Below are 23828 nucleotides of genomic sequence, written 5' to 3' on the forward strand. Positions count from 1 at the left end.
TGGGCGCCGGGGCCTCCCCTCCAGGGATCGGGTCATCTTGTTCTTTGCTCCTCAGCCGCTGAGCTGCTGGACAGCGGACTGTTGCTTCCGTGTCCCGACACTTGGAATAGCGGTTCCGGTCCTTGGATGCTACTTCCTGTCTGCCGTTCTCGGTGGGTTCCAATTGATTGATTGTTCTCCTCATTATGGGTCATATTTCCCTACTTCTTTTAATGCCTGCTAGGCCTTGATTAGTTGGCGGACACTGCAGTTTGGCTTGTTGGATTCTGAATGTTTTTGTATTCATATAAATCTTCTTGAGCTTTTTCAGAGATGTAATTAGGTTTCTTGGAAAGAGTTTGGTCCTTTCAGATCTTGTGTGATTTGCTAGGCCATCCTGGAGCACTTCTCAGTCTGGAGATAATTATCTCTCGCTCCTGAGCCAAGACCTTCCTGAATAATCCATGAATTGAGAGTTTTCCATTCTGGCTAGTGGTGGGGAAGGCCCTGATCCTTAGCCTGTGTGCGTGCCGGGCCCTGCTTCCTGGACATGCTTTCTGCTTTGTAAATCACGTGAATGTAGTGCCTTTCAAAAAATTAACTTAAAAAAAATGAAGACAAAAATAAGAGTTTCTCACAGTGAGCTGAAGCCTGCCACATGCCTGTGTCGGCACTGAGCCCACTTCCCCACAGTCTAGCTTCCCTCCCCAGCCCACGCCTGTCCTCAGGCCATCTCTGTGGTTCTGTGTCCTCTACAACATGTGGTCACACCTGCTGTGAGCAGACCGACAGGTGCAGGACACATGCAGGCTCCTACCTGTGCTGCCTCTGGTTCATTTTCCCCTGCACCCCTCCCCCAGTTGTGATCAGTGAATATCCCCTGTAGCACCCTCCCCTCTCCGTCAGAGCAGACACGTGGGCCGCACTCCCCACCTGTACGAGAACCGATCCCCACCCCCCTGCCCCACAGAGGAACCCTGGCTGTCGGAACGGATGTGTGGGCTGTGGACTGTGTCCTCATGGTCCGGCTCTTCTTGCAGGTTGAAGATTGAGGAACTGGAAGGGGAGCGCAGTCGTCTGGAAGAAGACAAGAAGATGCTGGAAATGCAGCTCGAGCGGTTCACCCTGCAGGTGCGTGTGGGCGGGTGGCCACAGGTGGAGGCTTCTCCCAGCGCTCCGCGTTCTCCCCGGGTGCACCCTGCTCTCCTGGCTTCTCCCTGCGTGTCAGTGTCCATGCTTCCCACACCCATAGACGCCCTGTCTTCTGGTTCATCAGACTAAGCCGAGTCGGGGACCTCCCAGGACATACGCACCCCTCGATGGCTGAGAGCATGTGTCCCGGAGCCCAGCAGAGAGGGGTGCTACCTTTGGCCCACATGTCACCATGCCAGGGCCACAGTCCTGTGCTCCATCGGTGTTCTTCCCCTCACCCCTCCCTGCTACACCAGCCACAGCCTATGGCCTGTGTGGTGGCTGAGAACCCCCAGGGACCTTCTCTGTTGGGGTCTGTGTCCAGGCCCGTCCCCACCTCCCGCAGCCGCGAAGTCACACCGCCGTTGACTCGGTTCTCTCTCTGGTTTTCGTTGTTATCCTCCTCTCTGAATTGTTCCATGGCGAGGAACCTGCAAGTTCATGGTTACCCAGATTTTGGACAGGCCATTGATTTTATCTTGACACCTATTAGAGGCAAATCAAATCTCTTTTTTATTACCGATGCTGGGAGTCGGGAGCAGTGACAACTCTGATGAGGCACGGCGCCGTGGGCCGCGGCTGGCGGCGGTCAGCGCTAGGAGCTGTGCCGGTTTAATTGGGCCGCGGGCCTCAGAAGGGAGAGCTGGGCTGTTGGCAGGTCAGCCCTGGCTGCCTGTCAGCTGGTCCCTGTCAGAGCAGGCTTGGTGGGTGTCTCTTGCGTGTCCGGTTGGGTGCAGCCTGCCAGCGGGGCTGACAGTGGCCCAGGCCCCCCCGCCATGATTGGGGTGCATGGAGTCCTGCTGAAATCTTTCATTTCCTTTTTCCCTGCCTCTGGGCTTCCAGGGAGCCTGCTGTGACTCTTGGCAGGATCTCTGGGGTGCAATGCAGGTGAGCCCCATGGCTTATGGACGTTTACCACCAGTGCCAGCATGGCGGGAGGTGGGGTGTCCAGTTCTCTTCCCGTCTTGAGTCTTCCTGGGTGGAGATACTTTGAACACCAGACTGGCCCTCGGGTGGGGCAGAGGCCTTGCAGCAAGTTCTGGAGCTACTCATGGCCCAGGGGCTGGGCTCCCACCTGGGAGCCAGTCAGGACTCAGCAGGTACCACAGCCCAGCCGTGGGGGCAGGCTTTGGGGGCCAGGTCTCTGTCATGCTGGGGCTCAGGTGCATGTGGGTGGACGTGGCGGGACTCTCTGAGTCTTGGCTGCAGCCCCGGGATGGGGGCGGCAGGGCTGAAATGCAGAGGAGTGGGTGGTAGAAGTTTCTAGATGGTCACACATGCCTGCTTTCTCTGTTCCGGCAGGTGTCCCACAGCCAGGCCTGCTGTTCCTGCAGCAGTGCCGTCGCTGACCTTGAGAGGCAGGGAGGGGGGACTGTGATAGCCTCTCCATATTCCTGCTTGCAGCTCAGATCCACGAGGGCTGTCTCTGCATGGAGACTGGTCTTGTCTCAGGAAGGTCAGCCATGCACCATCGCTGTGCTCTGAAGACCTTTCTCCGTGTCCATGATCGCCAGTGGGAGGTCGCACTACCCCGTTTCCCTGATGAGGAAACGTCCAGTCAGGGAGGGGCTGTCATTCGGCCCAGGGCACCCAGCAGAAGGGGCAGAACTGAGCTGGGAACTCTGTTCCTGGTCTCCTGGTCCGCTCCCCTCACGGGCTACCCCAGCCCGGGTCTGCTGTGTGGTGCCGTGAGCAGGCAGAGGTTGGCACCCGGGGCTAAGCCGGCCGTTCCAGGGGGCTGGGACTCTGGCTGTGGCAGCGGCTATTCTGTCCGACTGACCCAGACGCCATCCCCTCGCCGGCTCATGACAAGCACCTGTGAGCTGCAGCCCGGCTGAGCCACAGACTCCCGGGACAGACAGGAGTGAAGGCCAGGGGAACGGCCGTGCTGGTCATGCAGAGTGGTTGAGAAGTGTCTGGCCGAGGCCCAGGTGTCCGCCCCCTACTGCCCAGTGAGCCCCCCGCCTCACGGGGTCAGTCCGGCCACGGGGCTCCGGCGTTCCTAAGCGCACGCCCCCCATTGGCCCCTCTTCCCTCTGCGAGAGGCTTCAAGTTGGGCCGCTTCAAGGAAGATTGATTAAAATCAGCTGCAGTTTGACTTAATTGGGAACATATGCTTGGAGAGGGAGCGCCACTAGTTAGAACTTCTTGTAATTAGTTCACAGCTGGTTGGTGAGGAAACAGCTCCGGTTACCGCTCCGAGCCTGGTGTGCGCCTGCTGCTCCACTCACTCTGGGTACCCGGACCGCGTTGGGGGCAGGCCTGCCATGGAGCCGGGGCCCGGCTGTCCCCGCACTCGTCCTAGTGCCCCAGCCCACAGAGGGGACTCCTGCCAGCCGCCCCGGGGGCGGGGGGGGGGGGAACTACAGCTGTCCCGCTCATGCCACCCTCTAGTGATGGGGAAACTGAGGCTTGCGGTCTGCTAGCCTGTGAATAGCTCGCTCACCGACACCTTCTGTAGAGGCAGGATGGGTTGGACAGGTCCAGAATTCTCCAGGGCTGGGAGTGAGCAGACAGACGGCCTGGATGTCTGGGCCTAGAGGCAGGGGGCGCCCTGTGCTCCCGTGTGGCTGCTGGAGCGGGGGACTGGTGGCCGTGGAGCAGGACCACCACAGCCCTGGTCCTCCCTGCCTGGGTTCCCTGCTCCCTCCCACCCCAGTCGTGCCCCACACACCTCTCCACAGGCCTTAGTTTCCCAGAGTCAAGAGAATGATTGAGGAATGGTAGCAGGACACGTCTCATTAGTCCTGACCTCCCACTGGCCTCTTCTCGGTGAGTGGGCTCTTACGTGAGTGGTGGCTGTGACCCTGGTCTCAGTCAGACCACTTTGATGACCGTAGTGACAGCCCCCAGGCTGGGTGTCTCACTGCCAGCCAAGCAGGGCCACTGCTGCGACTACTGTGAGTAGAAACCCCACCATCCTGTGCATCACCTTGCTTGTGACAACACACATGCTTTTCCACATTGGAGGTTCTGATGGGCCAGGTTTGGGGACTGTGACAGTCATGGGCCACAGGTGCAGCCGAGAGGGGACCAGACATGGCAGCACCAGGGCTGGGGGCCACATGTCTGTCAGCAGCCTGACCCAGGCTGGACACCACATGTGCAAAGCACAGCCGGGCCACGCACGTGCACTCTGTGCCCTCAGCCCCGCCGGGTTGGCCCCAGTGCACGACAAATGTCCTCAAATGTCCAGCAAAGCCGGACAAGCTTCTCCGTGCAGACCCACTTCCCACCGCCCACATCCTGGCATGAGCGTGGGGGCCCCCTGATGCTACCCCTCCACCATCCATCAGTGCTTTTACCATTTTTTGATGCATTTTAAAGCAAATTGCAAACATCTGCACCCTTCCCTGTAAATGCTTCAGCATGCATGTAATCAAGCAGAATTCATCTCTGGGAGAGGAGCCCACGTCCTGCTGCCCTCAGTGCTGCCTGATCACGCTGTGTATCCAGCCAGGTGACCAGCCGGGGTGGGCGCAGGTCCCGATTCACCCCCCCAACCCCCCAGCCCTCCATTGGCTCCCCAGCCTGGGTGGGGCTGCCCATAGCCCACCAGCAGCGCTGCTCAGGAAGGGGACCAGACTGCAGCCCAGTGACATTTGAAATAAGTATCGTTTTTGGAAACGGAGTGGGTAGAAAATTGCTGGGTTGCCTGTGAGCGGAAAGCTCACGGTGCCCGTGGAGACGTCCCCGCTCCTGTCCCTGCGTCAGCAGGCAAGCAGCCCTGTCTCATCATACCCTCCCGGCCTCCACCTCCTTCCCTCTTCCTGAATACAAGGTTGGGGGAGCTGCACTCCTCACACCACCCTGCCCTCTCCCCACTGGTGCTGTGACAGGATGGCCCCCGGGTGCCCACTGGTTCCCTCCCACCTGCAGGTTCCTCCTGCCCGGCCTGGGCCCCCTCCAGGGGACAGACTTCCTCTACCCTACCTGCTCCCACCCGCTCCCACCTGCCCAGGAGCCCTGAGCCCAAGGCAGGCCTGACCTCTGCTTCTCAGAACCCTCCTGCCTCCCCTGTGGACTCCAGCTACTGACCATGACCCTGGGCGTGTCCCATCCCTGGCTAGCCCTCTGCCTGTGTGTCTGCAGTGCTCTCTGGGCCCCTCCCCAGGGGGGCCAAATCCCACAGGCCGTGTGCTAAGGATGCCTGCATTAAGGGTGAGCCCCAATGAGCGTGACCAGAGCTTAGGGGCTTAGACTGACAGTGGCCAGGCATGGCCACAACTGGTCTGCGACAGGCAGGTGCTGATCTTGGCTGTGCGGGAGTCACCCCTCACTCCTGCCCCCAGCACCCAGTGAGGCTCCTTATCAGCTGCACACATAGAAGGCCTCGCGGTCGCTGAAAAAAGAGAGTGGTCCTTCCCTCCAAGCAGATGAAGGAGCTAGGTCCCTGAAGTCCCAGGACCCCCATGCCCTGTGCCTCCATTCCCCCAGCAGAGGCCCATGCCTCCTGCTACACCATTGGCTCGCATTCCTGCCCTGACAGCTTGGGGTCTCTGTGTGAGGACCACAGGCCCCCCGCATCCAGCTGGCTTTCCCCTCAGCTGTCTGGAGTGCTCCCCACCCCCATCTCTGCCCACCGTTCTGTGTGGGAACACCGCTCTGTGTATGTTTGTGGGGTCCCCTTTGTGCCCCACCCTAATGCTGACAGGAGCGCTGTCTGGAGCGCTCCCCACCCCCATCTCTGCCCACCAGCCCTGCCCATTCCTTGGGGCCAGCTTGGATAGTGCCTTCAGGCCACATCTGGGACCTCTTTATGGGTCGGTCCTCTGGAGCGTGAGCTCTGCGGGCAGCAACCTTGCCTGGCTCCCAGCCCACACTCTCGGGGTGCAGACGAGCGGGGCACACCTGGGGGTGCAGCAGCAGGTGGCATGGCGAGGAAGTGGGCTCTGGAGGAAGCTGGGGCCAAGCAGCTTGGCCCTGCGTCCTGCGGTGGCTGGGACAGGTTGGTGCCGGAAGCATTTCACGGTGTTTCTCTTGTGTAGGATCTCCTTTGACTGCTGGTTGTTTTTCCCCTAACAAATTCTTAGTGCCAGCCCCCCTTTTAACTCCAAAGATGACCTGTTTTCAAACCATTCTGCCCCTTGTTGTTCACGTAACAGATCTGGGAGGTCTCATTGGTTTTCTTATGGCCACTTGATGTGTCCCTGTGATGTGCTGTAATGTACTGAACTTGGTGCCTCTTTGTGGCCTGTCTTCCCCTTCTGCGGCCATAAACGTGGCTGTGGCGCGTGTCCTGTGTCCGGCATCTCTATGTGTGTGCATGTGTGTAGGATAAACCGGATCAAAGGGTGCCTGTACTTCTTTTGGTGGCTTCTGCCGGATGGTGCCTCATGGTGGTCTGTCAGCGACCACTGCCCCCCATGAGGGACGGCGTGGACTGCAGGCTTGCCAGGAGTGTGCTGTCCCACCGGGAGACCTCCTGCCCCTGCAGGTTGGGGGGTAGCATGCTTTCAACCTCCAGTCCTTGTATTACACGCGGGAGCGAGGGCATTTTATATGTTCATATGTGTTAATGTCCTTGGTCCGTTTTTCAAATGCGTTGTTGGTCGTGTTGATTTCTTGGAGCTTTTTGTATTATGAGGAGCTGAGGTGTTTTGTTTTAAGTTGTGAGTTATATTTTCCCATTGATCATCTGTCTTTTGACTTTGCTTGAGGCGTTTTTAAGCAAGTGGAAGTTTTGGGTATGTAAGTTTTCATACAGGTGCATCTGTCGACGTCTCGTCTGTGGCTCAGGTTGTGAAGGAGTTCTCTGTGGCGGTTTGTTTTTGTGTGTAAATCTATGGCTACTGCGGCGTTTGGGTTTGGTTTGGTTTGGTCTGGTGTTTTACCAGGTATGGAGCCTGACATTGGCCTGTTCCCTAGAAGGGGCTCGTCCCCATAACCCCAGGACCGCTTACTGCAAAGCCTGCCCTCGCTGGTGCGAGGTGCTGTCCCCTCAGGCCTGGGGCGCTCCCGGGGATGATGCGTCCCCTCCTCCCTGCCCCTGTGACTGCTCCTGCAGGATGTTTCTGGTACCTCTTGTTTATTTTTATGTGCCCCCTGGAATGAACGTATCTAGTTCCCCAGCCAATGTGGACACTGTTAGGTTTCGTGAGAGGAGAGTGAACCTCTGGGGACGCAGACGCAGGAGGACAGTTACCGTTCTTTGTGGGAACACCGCTCTGTGTACGTTTGTGGGGTCCCCTTTGTGCCCCACCCTAACGCTGACAGGTGTTCATCTCCTACGTTTCTTGGTCGCATCTGCCTCTGGTCAGAGGCCTTCCCTTCGGTGTCCCGGCTGTATGAGCGTACATGCGGACTCGGGGCTCCGCTCCAGCGGTCTGTGACCCAGCCTGGGGCAGCCGCGTGCGCCCCTTCACACGTGGAGTGAGCAAGCAGGCATGTGCCCCAGGCCCGCGCTCCTGGATGGATGTGTAAAACAAGATGCTTGAGCAAAGAGCCCAAGCCTCCCTTCCCCACCGCGGCGCCCGGCTGCTCATGTTTATTAACGCCGAGGACTAAAAAAAGCCAGCTTGCTGATGTGTACTTGCATGGAGACATTTCCACAGGTGCTGATTTCTCTTGATTTTTTTATGAGGAGACTGATGTGTCTTGAATCATATAAGCCCCCTGTCATCCCATGAGCCGGTGTCAGCAAGCATCCCCGCAGGCCTCAAGCCCCCCAGGCTGCTGCCCCGCCGACCCGCTCCCCTATGTACGCACGGGGCCTTTCCACCTTGTGACTATGGGTGCCAGCTTGCCCGCTTTGCCGCTGGCTGTGTTGGAACCACTGGCACAGGGAGCGCTGGCTCAGGGTGCAGTGGCCCCGCACTGTCGGTGGCCCTCGCAGCCTCGCTGCTCTCAGACCATGGGCTGATACCTCGCCCTCTGCATGCTCCTCACCAAGTTTATAGATGAGCATGCGGGCGGCCAAGCCTTCTGTGAGCTTAGAGGCTGGGTGTGATGAGATGTCATGTGTGTCCCTTCAAGGCAAGGTGAATTTTCCTTGGAGTGGGGCTGGAGTGTCACGGCTACAGGCTGAGGCTGGTGGGCAAAGGCAGCGCCATCATCCCAGGGACACCCATGGGTCCTGGGCCCTGCTCAGCCAGCTACAGCCTCGTGCCCAGCAGCACCCAGTGTCCCTCCTGGGAACCAAGACCTCGAGCTGCTGGGGCAGAGCTAGGAGAGACCTGTTGTCCTGAAGCCAGTGCAGGGCTTTCTGGCCATCACAGCAGTTCCCCTATCAAGTTCAGAGGTGTCCATGACCAGTTCAGAGGTGTCCATGACCAGAGATTCAGGACGGGCTAAAGGAAGGCCAGCTTAGGGAGCACTTGTTCTGGGCTTCCTGTCCTTTGGGAGTGTCCCAGGACTAGCAAGACACCCGGCCCCACCCTGCACACCACGGTCCTGTCCCAGTGGGTGATGGCCTCCACAGACCCCTTTCACAGCCTGTTACTTTCTCCCCGTGAGGCCCGCAGCCTGGATTTGGATCCCATCCTGCTCCTGTCTCCTTGACACTGGCCGAAGGGGCATGGCCCCACCGGCTGCCGTGGCTTGTTCCTTCAGGGCTGGCTCTGTGGCGCTGGACACAGTATGCACACAGACCCCCGTCATCAATCAGGATAGCCCACTGAGAGGTGGCGGCTTTGGCCACAGGGGATGGTGAGTGCCCAGCTTCTGAATCAAGCCTCTGTCCTGGGGAACGAGGGGAAATGGAGGAGGTAGGAGCCGGGCCTGTGTCGTCCCGGGCCTCTTCCTCGGCCATGTTGGCCCAGGGCAGATGGAGGCTTGCAAAATACCTGCTGCCCCCTCACTGAAATGCCTCTGGCTTGAGGAAGGGACCTGCCTCTGTGGCTACCACCCCTGGGCTTCTATCCCCTTTACTACCCCCCCACACCCCCAGTGACCAGTCATGGGCAGGTGTGTGGGTCTCCCATCTGCTCTGGGCCTCAGTTTCTGAATCTCTGAGACAAGAAGTGGGCTGGCTGCTCATGGTGCTAGAGATCCGGCAGGCTGGGGGTGTTGGCACGGAGCTCAGCCTGTGCTGCTCTGTGTGACTTCTGCCACCACTCCCTACACTGTCCACATGCAGCTGGCACACTGTCCCATGGGTTCCTGCTCCCCCATTCTGGGGGACAAGGCTTGCTGGGTGCCTAAGGCTTCAGAGGCAGGGAATGTCCCCAGGAGCCCACTAAGCACCGAGCAAGATCCTTGCTGGCTCCCCACTGCCTGTGGAACCTGCCCAAGTCCATGTAGCTCCTGAGCCTCAGGAGCACCAGCCCTGGGCCTGTGCAGAGCGGGTCCACAGGCTCAGGGGCAGCAGGCAGAAGACGACACAGGGCCAGGGTGCGGGATCAGGGTCACAACAGCAGGGCCCAGGGAGGCCCTGAGACCCAGCAGGTGCCCCTGAGGCCCCTGCTCTTCTCCCCGAGCTGTGCTTCCTTCAGCCAGGGGAGAGAGATTGATTTAGCTTAGAGGCCGGGTGATTTATAAATATGCATGAGGACCAGCACTTACTTAACCGTGCTGTTTAATTCTCCCCGCGTCCCTGCCTCTTCCAGCAGGGCCCGTTGGTATGCGCATCAGGTCTGGCAGCAGGCGCCCTCCCTCCCGGGCCGTGGGCCAAGGGGCAGCCAGTTCCTCGCCGGGCTTGCCAGGGCCGCTGTCCACAGCACGTGTGGCCATAGGCCGGGCGAGGGCCCCCAGGGCTCGCTCTCTGTGCAGGCCTGTGAGCACTTTGGCCCAGAGGGCCCTCAGGGATGGTGGCCACTGCCCTCAGTCTTCCGCAGCTGGGAGAGGGCCAGCACAGGCTGGGACAGAGGGGCCCCTGGTGCCGCTTGCCACCCACCCCCCGCGGGCCCGGACACAGAGGGAGCGGCCGTTCTCCCCAGCTAGCATGGAGTCGGGGAGCAGGAGGAGAATCCTCGCTGTGGGGACAAGCGGGGTGCACCCTGTGGTCCAGCCCCCTGCCCCCAGCACTCGGCTGGTGGTCACAGAGGCAGGTCCCTTCTGGAAATGTGTAGCTGATGTCCCCGTGACCCTAGCCAACCCCTGTCTAGCCCTGGTCGGCTTCAGCTAGGTCGTTCTCTGGCAGGAGCGCCAGCTCCCGCCGCGAGTGACATAGGTGTGTGTTGCGTGAGGAATCTCACCAGCTTGTCTGAGGATGCCTGGAACTTGGCCTTTGGAGATTCTTGTCAGGACCGCCCGCGTCTTAGCTGCGAATCTATCAAGGGGACGACACATCTCAGTGCCTGGCAGCCATGTCCCCTTCACACTCAGAGCTGCCCCTTGGTCACGGATGCCCGCAGAGTTGCCCACTCTGTCCCTTGTGCTGGGCACTCCTGCCCACGGGAACCACTCATGGCAGATGGTAGTGCTCGGGAACAGCTCTGCTCCCTGGGCGCTTGTGCTGTCCTCCGAGTGGGAGGTCGGCAGCGAAGCAGAGGTTCCATGACACATGCTGCCCAAAGAGCCAGGTGGGAGCTCGCAGGCAGCCCTTGATGGTGCAGGGCCACTGGCCCCCCTCGGTGGGTCCTTATGGGGTACTGGCTATGGGCGAGGCACCAGGTTCCCTTTCCCCGTCCTCACGGGATCCCCACCTGCTGGAAGCATCTGGGAGCCCCTGCTCTCGGGGGCTGGACATCCTGTGACCAGCCAGCCGGGGGCGTCTCCCTTCCCTCCTGGGCCTCCTGGGGTCCACCGCACTATGCTGCCCACACAGAAGCAGAAGGACAGCCTCCTTGCATCGAGAGGGGATGGTGTAGCAGGCGCTGCCCAGCCACGTGGTCCTGACACATGGGTCAGCGCCTGTCTGCCCTATTGACAGCTCCGCAGGGCATGGGGAGCGGAGAAGGATGGGGTCTGTGGGCGATCCTAGGATGACCACTGCCTACAGGCAGCTGCCCTGGGAACCAGTCTTCTCTGGACCCTGGGAAGACAGCATTTGGCCACCTGGTATGTACGCTTTCCAATTTCACACCTGGGCAGACTCCTGAGGGGCCCCGATGGCACCCACCAGCTTCACTTTCCCCTCACCTCCTCCAGCCCTCAGCTTTCTGAGCTCAGTGTAGAAGCCTCCAGGTGGCAGGTGCCAACGGCACACCCAGGCCCTCAGGGCATGGACACCTCGCTTCAGGGACTCGGCCTGTGCACCCCCCCGCCCCCAGCTCCCTCCCCACCAACCAGCCTTGCTGCGATCATGGCTGAGAGGCAGCTGCTAAAGTTTTGCTGGGACCCAGGCTGGCCAGTGCCCTACCTTGTGGTCTCAGGTCTGCATGTGCTAGTTAGGCATCCCAAAGTACCCTTGTGTCAAGACTCAGATGAAACAGGCCTGAGTAGAGGGGCCCGGCTCCCCGGACATCTCTAGGGAGGACAGACAGAAGAGCTCTGTCCCCGGGTTGGGGGCCCAGCAGTGTGCGGGGTCTCAGGGCAGCCAGTCCAGGCAGCCATGGGGGCCTGCTGGGAGCCTGAACACAGGAAGCTGGTCTGAGAACATGAAGTCAGGGAACGTCCCTCAGCGGGGACCGTGGTGGCAAATTCTGACCAGCCATGGAGGCCCAAGGGTGCCCAGGAGGCTCAAAGATGTTGTGGCCTGGCTGCTGGTTGGGTGCCTCTTGAGGCCCTGGAGACAGGGAGAGCCACTGGTGGGGCCGGGCCCAGCTCTCGGGTCCTGACAGGTCAGCTGAGGGGTGCCCGCCCAGGGTGACGCGGGAGGTGAGGGCCTGTGCCACAGTCAGCTCATGTCCCCTCACGGGGCCCGGGGCTGCTCTCCCATCTGCATGCCAGCTTTTAACCCCGCCACTTGCCTTTTTTTTCTCTTCTTTTTAAAAAAATAGCTGTATGGGGATTGGATTTATGTATCACGTACCTCACCCATTTGAAACGAGAGTGATTTGGTGGTTTTGGTGGACTTGCAGGTGGCGGACCACTCTCGTTACCTCAGGACGCCATCCCGTGCCCTGCCCCTGCGATACCTCTGTCTCCCGGCCCACTTGCCACCTGTGTGGGGTCCTGTCCTGGCGGAGCTCTGTGAGGGGCTTCTCTCCCTGAGCATTGTGCATCTAAGGAGCACGTGTGTCGTTGCCGGTGTCAGTGCTGAGTAACATTCCCCTGTGCGGACGCGGTTCTCCCCGCCTTTCATCTGCCATGAATAACGATGCTGTGAGCATTTCTTCACAGGCAGACCCCGGTGTGTAGGCCTGCTGGCCTGTATGGTGACTCCACATCCAGTTACTCGAGGGCCTGTTACCATTTTATACCCACAGCAGTGGTCCTTGGGGGCTCGGCCTCCTCCCCGCCCTCGCCAAGGCTTGTTATCTCAGGGGGACTTTGGTTTCCTTTTCCCTGAGGAGCAATGACATCAGCTTTGGGCATCTTGTCACGTACTTACTTGTTTTGGTGTCTCCTCCTTGGAGAAGTGTGTCTTCAGACCCTGCCCGTCTTTTAATCTGTTACCTGGTTTTGTCCCCCACTGAGTCAGCATCGTGGGTACAAGTCACGTACTTGATGTGTGACTCATAAATATTTTCTCCTGTTTTGTACGTTGTCTTTTCCTTTTCTCGAAGGTGTCTTTTGAAGCACAAAGTTTTTCACTGCGATGACATCCAGTTTGTTTTCCTTTTTCTGTTCTTCTTTGTGTCTAGCATCCTGTCCAGGAATGCACAGTGGAATCCATTGTCACGAAGGCTTAAATTCATGCTTTTTTCCTGGGAGTTGTAGTTTTAGCTCTTATGCTTAGGTGTTTGATTTGGAGTTGGGTTTTACATATGGCGTGAGGTAGGGGTCCAGCTTCACATATGTGCCTGTGGATGTCCCATGGTTCAGCACGAGTATTAAAGGACTGTTCTTCCCTGTTGAGTGGTCTTGGCAGCACTGGAGAAAATTGCTGGCTGTAGATGGGAGGGTCTCCTGTGGGCTCTTGGATTCTCTTCCAGTGAGTTCCTCGTCTATACCAGGGCCAGCATCCAAGTGCGTGGCTCCTGTAATCAAGTTGGGGGTCTTTGTGCTGTACCCCCTTCAGGGTGGCCAGGTTATTCAGGGTTCTCCCAAACCCCTTGCAGTGCCACGTGACTTTGGGAAGCAGCTGGCGTCTGGGTGATGCGGGATGAAGGGCACGTGCCCACCAGCTGGGTGCGGTCATTGTCACACACGCCGTCCTCCGGTCTGTGGGTGCTTATTTCCGTCTCTGGTCCTTGCCAGCACTGTTTGTTCACTATTGTTTTCAGTGTGCTCTGGCTCGGCTCTGTGGGCTGGGGACGCCCCCCCCCATCACTGGCACCAGCACTCTGGAAACCAGCCTCTGGCCCAGCCTCGGTGCGGCCTGCCACACAGCCCGTAGCACGTCCCTGCAGGAGAACCTTCCTCCCCCTCCCACTTTTCTGCTCAGATTCTTCCCACCCAAGGTCAGCAAACCTGAGCCCGTGGGCCAGGTCCAGCCGGCCGTGTGTTTTGGCAAATAGAGCTCTCTTGTAACCTAGCAGTGCCCATCTGTCTACATACATCTTTGGCTGCCTATGTACAGTGGCAACAGAGGCTGTGTGGCCCACAAAACCTGAATATTTGCTTTGTGCCCACTCGTGGAAAGGATTGCTGGCCCACATGATAGCCATCTCCAGGAAACAGGATAGCAAACCACTAGGGTCGTCTCCCCAGACCATCTGCCCCAGCCTTCGGGGCCCCAAGCCTCTGTGCCCTGACCCACTCTCTACCTGTTTCCCCTAAAATGAGGGTTTTGTGAAAGACGGAGCGTGATCACAGATGGGAGGGAACAGGGCATGCACTGTGACCCTGGGCTTCTATGCGGGGCTCCTCATTCCTCGTGCTGCAGTGCAGGACTTCAGCCCCTGCACAGGAGGAGGGCCTGGGGCCGCCCGCCCAGCGGTACCGGCTGGCCTTGCCCCCAGCTAGCTGTGTATCCTCGCACTTGTCCTCCACAGTCGGGCCGGGGCCAGGGGCGGTGGGGCACTGTCTTGGCACTGTGGTTACCCAGGTTGGAGTATAACCCCTCGGCATTGTTCTTTGCAGAATCCCAAAAGTCTGGCTCTGGAGCCTCCCAGGAGCCTGCTGCCCACCCGATGGTGACCAGGGTGCCCTTAGGGCTCATCTCATTTCTTTCATGGCCTCCTTGAGAGACAGCGTCCTGTCCTGTTGCTTTGTTATTAACACCCCAAAACATAGTGGCTGTCACAGCAGCTTCCTTGCTCGGCACGGGCATCTGGGTGACTGTGCTCATGTTCCCTGGGCACTAGCTCCAGCTTTCAGTGGGTGGACCTGCAGGGAGGCTGGAAGAGTCAAGGTCTCTTTGGGGTCTTCGTCCCAGGGAGCTGCGTGCAGCCCCTGATGCTTCAGAAGAGGGCAGGCCACACACGCATATACTCAGACCTGGATGCGTCATGTCAACCTAGAGGCTGTGGGGGACTCCATGGGGAAGATATGTGGGGCAGTGGGCACTGAGACCTGATCTGGAACCTTCCTGCTGTGGCTGCTTGTCTGGAGAGGGGGCTTAGGCCTGCCATGGGTGCTCATGCACGGGACCGTCTCCCAAGAAGCAGCCTGCCCTCAGCTGGGGGGAGGGAGTGGGTCATGCCGCAGGCACATTGCTATTCCATCCTTGTATCGGTCCCAGAAGTGGGGCACCAGCTTTGGACACTGGTCCTCAGGCAGAAGCAGGCGCAGTCAGGATGGCGCCAGCGGATGTGCCTTTAGGCTCACTTGTCAATTTGACCATAGAGAGGAAAAATGCCCGGTGGGCTAGGACGCCTGGGATGGGTTTGCCATAGGTTTATAAGGCATGTGACGGCCTCCCAGCCTGATTCTCTGGGGGCAGGCCTGCTTGGGGAGCTCACTCCCTAAGACCCAGGGCTGGCAGCTCCACGCCGCCTAGACAGTGGATAGCTGTGCTTGGCCATCCCTGACCCCCTCTGCAGGCCCGTCGCAATGCAGGGGTGAGCCTGGAGTGTGGACCACAGCCCCCATCCCTGCCCCAGACCCCCTCGGGAGGGCCTCCCAGCTCCCTTGGCTGTCCTCTCCAGCAGAGTCAGGGATGTGGCCCCACCTGCCCTGTCCTTACGGCTCCGCACAGATGGAGGGAAAGGGCAGTAGCCAGTCCCACATCCGGGGAGTCTGGCTGTGGTCCCCCGTCAGCTGACGTGCCCAGGAGACCTTCTGTCTTCTTTACCCACTGCCCACGTGCTGTGGAGATGGTTCGTGGTGGCACAAAACTTCATGGTCCGTGACGGACCTCAGAGTAAATCACTGTCACTCCCTGACATTCCTGAGGGCTGGGTCCATCCATGTTTCCCAGGGGAGGGAGCTCAAGGCTGTGGTGAGTGGTTGGGGGGGCACAGCCAAGCTCACCCTGGCGCTGGCCACAGGTGCCATCTCCGTGACAGGTGCCTCCCCCCTGGAGGTGGAGGCCAGGCCACGGGACCTTGTCCGCTGGGCTCTGCCGTCAGCCTGTTGGGGCTCCCAGGGCAGGACCAGGTCAGAGGTCATCCCAGCCAGGACACTGTGGCCTCTGCCCACCATACGGAGCAGTTGGGGACTCTGCTGTCTGTGGCCAGAGTTGGGAGGGGCAGGAGCTTTTGCAGGTCATCCCGAGACTGGGGAGATGACTCTCGCTGCAGCAGAATTGGCTTGGGTGCCAACCCCATGGCTCCACCCTCACTGTAAACGCCAGGACCCAAGGCCTCCCCATGCTGGGCCTCTTGTGTTGACTCCTACAGGGAGCAGGTCGTTTGTCCCAACTCATCAGACCCTCATCAAATGGTGAGGCTTTCCCTGCTTGGGTTCCTCCCTCTGTCCACCCCATCTGGCTGAGCCCTGCTGGATCCCCAAATCCCCTAGCACATGTTTTCTATGTCCGCAGTTTGCCCTCAAGGGGAGGACCACCCCCAGGATGTCATGGTCCAGGATGGGAGCGGTGGTTCTCCTTCCCACCCATGTGTGTTTGGCATCTCCATAACAGAGGATGACATTCCAGGACCTCAATGTCCGGGCGCGGGTCCCTGATTCACCCCACACCTGCCTCCCTGTGCAGCCCCCTGACATCAGCGGTCACGTCCCGTCTCCAGCCGGAGCATCTACTTCGTGGCTGGGGAAAGAAGGGACTTGACTCTCTGGCTCACCAGGGGTGGGTCCAGGCCCAAGGACTGCTCATCCATCTTTGTTCTTACACTTTTGAAGGGTTGAAGGAAAACCAAAGGAAGAATGGCATTTGGGGACTCGAGTGTGACAGGAGTTGGGTCTGTGTTTTTGCACGGCTCATGGCTTACTCCTGGGTGCCCAGCGCAGACACTAAATGGGCTGGTGAATGGAGGCGTGTGCCCATGAAGCCTTACACTCCCTCCCTATGTGCCCAGGTCCCCACCCCAGCCCACAAGGGCCCAGAAAGCAAGCTGCCAGGCCGTCTGCTGCCACCGGGCTTCTGCCCGGCTGTGTGGAGAGATAGATTTCACACACTTGCTTATCTTTCCCAGACTGTTCAAATTCGAGGAGTAACACTGCCTTCTAGTCTGAGAGTCTATGATTCAGCCAAAGCTACAGAATCTCTCTTTTCCTTTGGGGTTTTTACAAGGTTCTCAGAAACCCATCAAGAGCCCCGAGTCTTCCCCACTCAGTGCCTTCCCTAGCAGGCTCCTCGGAGTCCCGGGCCCCCACCCTCTGGTGGCCGCAGGTGGCCTTCCTCTCTCTCTCCGAGGTGATGCTAGTGGAGAGGGGTTCAGGGGGCCGTGGCTGCTGGCCTGAAGCTGTTCTCCCCTCCTACCGTGGGGCTTATGGGCTGCCTTCTCCTGTGCCTAGAATACCTGGAAGGTGTTTTACTTTTTAGAGGGGGCATGTAGAAGGGAGAGGATCCTGCTGCTCCCTCCCCCAGCCCCATACTCCTCCCCTTTGCAGGCACCTGCAGGTGTTCTGGGCTGGCGGCTGGTCCCGCCCCGGGCCCCCACGGTGGCTGCACTGTCCTTCAGTGACAGGGCAGGACCACACCCAAGGCAGCTTTAGCTTGTGCTCTGACCCTGGCGCACTTGACGGATGTGTCCGCAGCCAGCCTCCTTCCCTGGGGAGTGGGATGATCGGAATAAGGGCTCTGCCCCTCCCCCATCCCATTTTTCCGGGAAGAGAGAGGAGAAACGTGGGGGTAGGACTCACAAAGGCGGTAGGAAATGGGACTCTTGTCGAGGAGAGGGCAAAGAATGGCGGATCAGGCGGGAAGGAAGTTTGGCCGTGGTTGTTCTTCTGGCCCAGGTGCCTCGCCAGCAGAGATGGGATGGGGTGGTGGGCCAGCGGCCTCCTGGCCATCTGCCCATCCAGACATGGAGCACCTGGCTGGAGGGAAACCTCGGACCTGCCCCAGAACGGGTCCAGGGCCTTCCTCAAAGCAGTGCCAGCTCTCTGCTTTGGCAGAGCTGAGGCCCTTGAGGCAGCCCTCTCCCTCCCCTGCCCTGTTGTGGCCCCTGTCCTTGTCAGGGAGGCCGGGGAGGGCCGGCCAGAGAGACATGGCCGGTGCTATGACCCAACAAACATCCCTCCCGACAGAGGAGGCAGCATCTCCTGGATCCTGAGCCCCCAGGAGCCAATTTTGTGTGGAGGGGGAGCTTCCCAGGCCTGGCTTCCAGCCCACCCCCACTCGCCTGGGCCACAGGGCAAGTCGTCCAGACCATAAACTGGAGCTGCTCTTAGCAGATCCAAGAGCATGAGGGCAAAAGGCTGGGACCCCCCCCTCAAACTGACCCAGGGTCATTAGGGTCTTAGAGGCAGGTCCCATGGACCGCAGGGGTCCCTAGTTCCCCTTCCCCTTGGGGTTCTCTAACCTTCATACCTGTGTATGTGTGTATGTGAGCCTGTGCATTGTGTGCCCATCCGTGTGTGTACACACATGTCGGTGTATGAGCATATATGTGTGTCTACCTATATGAGTGCATATGAGCATGTTCATGTGCATGTGTGCGCACACGCATGTACATGTGTGTGTGCACATGAGTGTCATACATGTGTGCGTGCACATATGTATCTGTTCATGTGTGTGCCTCCCTCACTCCCAAGCGTGAGTAAATTCTGGGAGAGTCCAGCATTCGGCTCCCCGTGAGTTTCTGGATGGTCCTTGGGTCATGGCTTCCCTTCCCATCACAGCCACAGGGCGGGATACCAGAAACGGATTTCCCTTGACTGACTGACCCCGCTGGTAACCAGCGTCCTGAGCAGGAGGCAGAGCATCACAGACACCCTGGAGCCCCCCAGCTGGCCCCTCTTTCCCTTCACTGCCCAGAGCAGTGTGTCCTGCCGCCATGGGGTGCCGTCAGACCTTGATGTGGGCTCCGCCATGTCGGACGCTTGCTGCTCTGTGTTGTTTGTGACGCCCGTTCTCCTGGACGGTCCTCCACATGGGGACCACACACTGCGTTTGATGGGCGTGGACCACAAGACCAGGGCCTGTTGGTTCCTGACTCCCGGTGGCTGTCTGTGCAAGGCCCGGAGTTGCCAGCCATAGGATATCCATCTGCTCTCCCTGAGCACACACACTGCCAAGTGGTGTTTCTGGGATGGCTGTGTCCGTTCCTGTTCCCACCTGCACAAGCACTGGCCACTGGATACACAGTGCTTGGTGTTTCCCATCTGTTCAGTGCCAGCAGGTGTTTGGGGATGCATGTGGGTTATCTCATGGCCGTTTTAATTGGCATCCCTCTGACGATTAATTTGTGCTCCATTTCCTGCCTTGTTGGTCTTTGGGACACTTTTGCTAAGTGTTTGCATTTTTTGCCCATTTTAAAACTTGAATTGTCTGATGCTTGTCTTGCTTGTGTGAGTCCTCCAGGGATTCTGGGCATGAGTCCTGTGTCAGGTGTTGTATTCCAAGTGTCCACCTCTGCCGTCGCCTTCTCGCTCTGAGTCAAGTGTGCTTGTGTTCACGTGTGGCCAGCACCTTTCCTGTTTCAGAGAAGCCTCTGTCTGCTCCAAGGTGACAATGTCCTCTTGTGTTTTTTCCTAACGTGGTTCTGTTTTACCTTGTGTTTCCCAGTTTGCCCTCCCTCAGGAGTCGGGGTTCATGTGTGCTGTATGGTCAGGGTGATTGGGGCATCCCGTTGCCCCCAGACCATTTACTGGGGAGATGATCCTTCCCCCGGGCTCCGTCTGTCCGTGCATTGGTGGCTCTCGGTCGTCACTGCTGAGACTGTCATGTGTCGTGGCGTCTGCCAGGTGGCCCCGTAGGCATGTTCACTGGCCGTAGGCTGCGGGGTTCATCCAGGCCCTGGGTTGGGTCTGAGATTTCCAGTCATTCCCCCCATGCTTACTGAGCTCCACACGGAGGCCAGGACTCACTCGCTCCCCATGTCTGTGTTGCTGACCTTGTTTCCCTGGGGTGGACCGGCCCCTTCCAGGCCAGGAGGGAAGAGGCGCGACGTGTGGCAGATAGTGAGGCCTTGTTTCTCCCAACTGCAGCCTCAGGAGGGAGGAGGCATCTTTCCCAGCCTCTCCTGGCTACTGGGAATAAAACCTCAGGGAAATGGCCTCACCCAGTCACTGGGCCACACTCATGCTGGTTTCCGGGACTGAGCAGGGGGCGGGTATGCAGTGGCTGGAGTGGGGCGGTGTCTGCTAACCAGAACAGGAGCTGCCAGGCAGGTGGGAGCAGCAGAGGGGGACCGAGGGGGTCTGTTGGCTGAGCGAGGGTGGTCCTGGGGCACAGGGGACGCAGGGGCCCCAGCGGAGGCGGTGGGTGAAGCTACAGAAGGCCGGACCCAGTTACTCACACACCTCTGTCCTAGAAGTTGCCCGGGACTGCTCATGTTGGCTTTCTCCATTACTGCCCAAACTGGAAGCGACGAGGGCGCCCCTCAGAAGTGAGCAGACCCGCACACAGGTGCGTCCGCATGAAGGAATGCTGCAGACCACCAAAGAGAAAGGAGCCAGCAAGCCAGCAAGGGAGGGGTGCAGCCTTCCACGCATGGTGCTAAGTGAAGGAAGCCTGTTGGAAAAGGCTCCGCTAGCCATGTTCTGGAGAAGCCAGAACCGCGGGGGCAGTGAGCGTGGGACAGGACACGTGACTGTGCGTTTGTCAACACTGACTGATCTGACTGCACGCTGAGCATGGACATGTGCGTCACTGTGACGTCATCCGTGAGGCCAGCACCCAAGCTAGATTCCCGAATGTGAGGGCAACCTTCCTGTGCTCGGAACAGCGCCCTGAGGTGGGACAGAGGCCAACCTTGGTGCCTGGGAAGTGGAGAGGCTGAACCCAGAGGCACAAGGGCCTGTGTCCAGAGCGGCACTTCTCACGCGCGGCCCGTGGATGCTGGACCCGGTAGCCCCGTGGGGGATGGGCTGCTAGGGCAGCGGCGGGGGAGGGAGCTGGGCTGGGCCCTGTCGCGGTGGGGTGCACAGGTGGACATGGGCGGGAACGCACACCAGTGTAGAGCAGACAGGCGGCTGTACCGGCACGTGTGTGTAGACTCCCAGCTGAGCAAGGGCCGCGTCCAAACTGGTAAGCTGCTGACTGCCCTGGTGTTGTTAGTGACAGGGATGTGTGGCACAGCCGCATGGGCACTTAGCTCTCGTCTCAATCTTTCTCTCAGGTTTGTGTTGTTTTTTGCATCTGTGGACCTCGAGACAGCGGGGTGTGTGGGAGCCAGGCCCCTGGGTGTGAATGTTTGCCAGTGGCGTGTTGGAGCGCACAGACTCCCGTGATGCCCTGCCTGTGCGCTTTTCCAGGTGCTGTGTGAGGAGATGGGCAGGCGCCCGGGCAGCCCGAGTACCTGCGACATTCCGAAGGGCTGTCTCCAGGTCTCTCTGCCTTTCCTCCCCCAGCTACCCGTTGCTCCTCCCTGAGGCAGGCCACAGCACCACGGCCTCATCAATCAGGTGTGGAGGCCCAGGAAAGGGGTGGCTGTCCTTGCCCGAGCCCCCCAGTGTCCATCCCCAAAGCTGTCCATCCAGGCCATGCTGACCCACCCCATGGTCCTGCAGGGTGGCTACGACCAGAGCAGGACCAAAGTGCTGCACATGAGCATGAACCCGGCCAGCGCGGCCAAGCAGCGGCTCCGCGAGGACCAGGCCCGGCTGCAGGAGGAGTGTGAGCAGCTGCGGGAGCTCGTGCGCGCCCTGGAGCGAGGCGGCCCTGTCCCCGCTGACCTGGAGGCTGCCGCAAGTCTGCCTTCGTCCAAGGAACTAACAGGTAGGTCCCTCCCCACTGTGTCCGTGGGCCATCCTGTGGGCAGGGGGCTGCGGGAGGACCTGGGAGTGAGCCCCTCAGGGGCCGCAGGTCACGGCGGGAAGAGATTCTGGCAGCCGTGGGGGAACAAGTGGCTGAACTCTTCCCAGCCCCTCACACGGATTCGTGCCATTTTTCGGTGTATCTGTGTCCCATTAATCACGAGTCGATCCAATGCTCTGTGGAAATGGGGACCATCTTTCATGGATCTAAGTACCTTTCGTGGAGTCCAGAGCCCTGGTGCAGGGCCCAGGAGCGGGGCACATGAGCACGGCCTCACCCGCACTCTGCAGCTCTGCACACCAGGGCGACAGTCCCTGAGCCCACGGTTCGTCACTGCCCATGTGGGCAAGTAACTCTCCTGTTCCCACTGAGTCCTGTGCTGAGCCTCCCGGCCAGGGCAGAGCAAAGGGACCTACCAGCCAAGGGGGCATATCTGGGAGCCTGACTTGCCTGGGTCCCTGTCCAGGGTGAGGGCCGAGTGCAGAAGCCAGCCTCTCCGCGGGCTGCCCAGCCTATCCCGCCACAGCTCTGACGGGGACACTGAGCTGTCAGTGAGCTAGGGTGAGGCCCTATTCCCTTGATGTTTCCCAGCTGCGCTCCGGCACTGCTCCTCCTGCGGAAGCCCCTCCCGACCTCCTTGGGCAGATCCTCTGTCCCATGAAGGCACAGGGCTCTGGCCACCGTCTTGTCCCCCTCAACTCTACCAGCCCTGCCCAGGACTTGTTCTGCACGTGTTTTCTTGCTCGGGGGTCTTGGCTGCAGCCCCCTCTCTGCCCCGTTTGCCATTGCCATTGGCCCGACCTGCTGTCAGCCTGACCGTGAGGGGTTTGGGGGTTTTGTATTTCATTTTCAAGGAAAGTACAAACCCACAGAGAAGACTCGAGGACGCTGGTGGGCGGATGGCTGAAGGGGGTGGAGCTAAGAGGGGTCCAAGTGGTGCCCCAGAGCCCCCGAGGCTGGAGGTGGTAGTGGCAGGTGGCCCCGGGGGCAGAGGGTTAAGGGCACTTGCCAGAGGGCATAAGGACAGGCATTGGTCCCCAGGCCTTCCACTCAGCACCCTGCTGTAGGCAGTGGCCTTGCCCCCAGCAACAATGAAAAGAGGAAACAGAAAACCAAGGTTATTCTCTTAGAGCCAGAATCCCAAACAGCAGGCCCCATGCTGGCAGGACCTCCCCCAAAACTCATTAGGGACCGAGGATGTTGGGCTCTGTGTCAGGCCTGCTGGGCCAGACACATCTGCGGTGTGCAGAGGGTCCCTGGATGGAAAGAGCGAAGTAAGCTCAGAGCTGGTGCGTGTGGGTGCCGGGACCCCTGCCCGAATCCGCCCCCTTCTCTTCACCCACCACAACAACACCCTCTGGAAGGGCTCCTTTTGTGGCAGCTGACATGGGGCACCCTGCCAGGCCTGTCCCCTCACTGTGAGCAGAGTCCCAGGAGGGAGAGAACAGCACAGGTGAAAACACAAAGCCTCCGTCTTCAGAGAGGAAGGATGTGTTGCTTTACTTTTTTCAAAGAGGAAACACGTGAACTTTCGGAAGTTAAAGACACCAAAACTGAAGTGAAAAGCTAAACAGGAGACTTAGAAAATTGGGGGAGTGTATGTGCACAGGAGAGCAGAAGGTCAGATAAAGGCACAAGGGACATGGGATGTCTGCAGCTCCTCTGGTGGCTCCAGGAGAGGGCGGGGGCCCAGGGGACTCGCCGCTGGCCAGAGGGAGGCTCCCCATGCTGGGACTTGTCATAGTGAGGCTTCTCAACAAAGGGACAAGGGCACCTGTCACCTCCCAGAGAGGGAGAAACAGGCTGCTCCTTTCTGAACTGTGGCTTGAGGAGCAAGAAAGCCACTAGGGGCCAAACTCTGGGTGCCCGAGGGACCAGACGGTAGCTCACAGCCAGCCCCATGCTCAGCCCCACGAGGGAGGAGTTTGCTTCTGTTTCCGACGTTCAGTGTCTAGAAAACGCTAGCTCGAGGTTCCCTCTCTCATGAGGCCCGTGGAGGTTGCATACTTTTGAAACGAGGGCAAGAGCCAGGGAGCAAGATGTGGATACAGAAGGCTAGAGCACCAGCTGTGGAGAGATGAGGAAGACCGGGGACAGCTGCCCCAGGAACAGCCAGAGCAGGTTGAGACTGGTCAGAAAGTTTTGGAACCTTGTAGAATGGAAGGTGTCCAGTGTCTTGAGAGATGGTGCAGACTAGAGCTTTCCTCGCCTGGGTGCTGGACTCCCAGCTCATCATGTGTACCAAACGGTCAGGGTGCTCCAACGTCGACACCCAGTAGGGGTTTGCCAAGTCGAGTACCCAGAAAATGGAGCTGCTGGAGAAACAGGACAGTCAGCAGCTGCAGGGCAGCAGAAGGTGTCAGGAGGAGAGAGAGTCCTGTTCTCCTGTCCGGCCTGGCTCGCGTGGCTGTGGTCAGGACAGTGTGGGGACCTGACACAAGCGACTCAGGGCAGGGAGTCCAGGGAG

At 59.4% G+C, this 23828-nt stretch overlaps 1 protein-coding gene across 9 annotated transcripts in view; it reads left to right on the plus strand.

Annotated features, from left to right (window-relative positions):
• The window catches only part of MAD1L1 (mitotic arrest deficient 1 like 1), a 313129-nt gene that overhangs the window by 222215 nt on the left and 67086 nt on the right, over nucleotides 1-23828 (plus strand). For all 9 annotated transcript variants that reach the window (XM_013047748.2, XM_004776342.3, XM_004776343.3 and 6 more), the window contains 2 exons: nucleotides 1020-1110; nucleotides 21115-21322. In XM_013047748.2, the coding sequence (XP_012903202.1) occupies nucleotides 1020-1110; nucleotides 21115-21322 (299 nt within the window). The remainder of the gene's footprint in view (nucleotides 1-1019; nucleotides 1111-21114; nucleotides 21323-23828) is intronic.

The sequence above is a fragment of the Mustela putorius genome, unplaced genomic scaffold (assembly GCF_011764305.1).
Source record: "Mustela putorius furo isolate JIRA1106 unplaced genomic scaffold, ASM1176430v1.1 tig00000139_pilon_pilon_pilon, whole genome shotgun sequence".
Classification (NCBI taxonomy): Eukaryota; Metazoa; Chordata; class Mammalia; order Carnivora; family Mustelidae; genus Mustela; species Mustela putorius.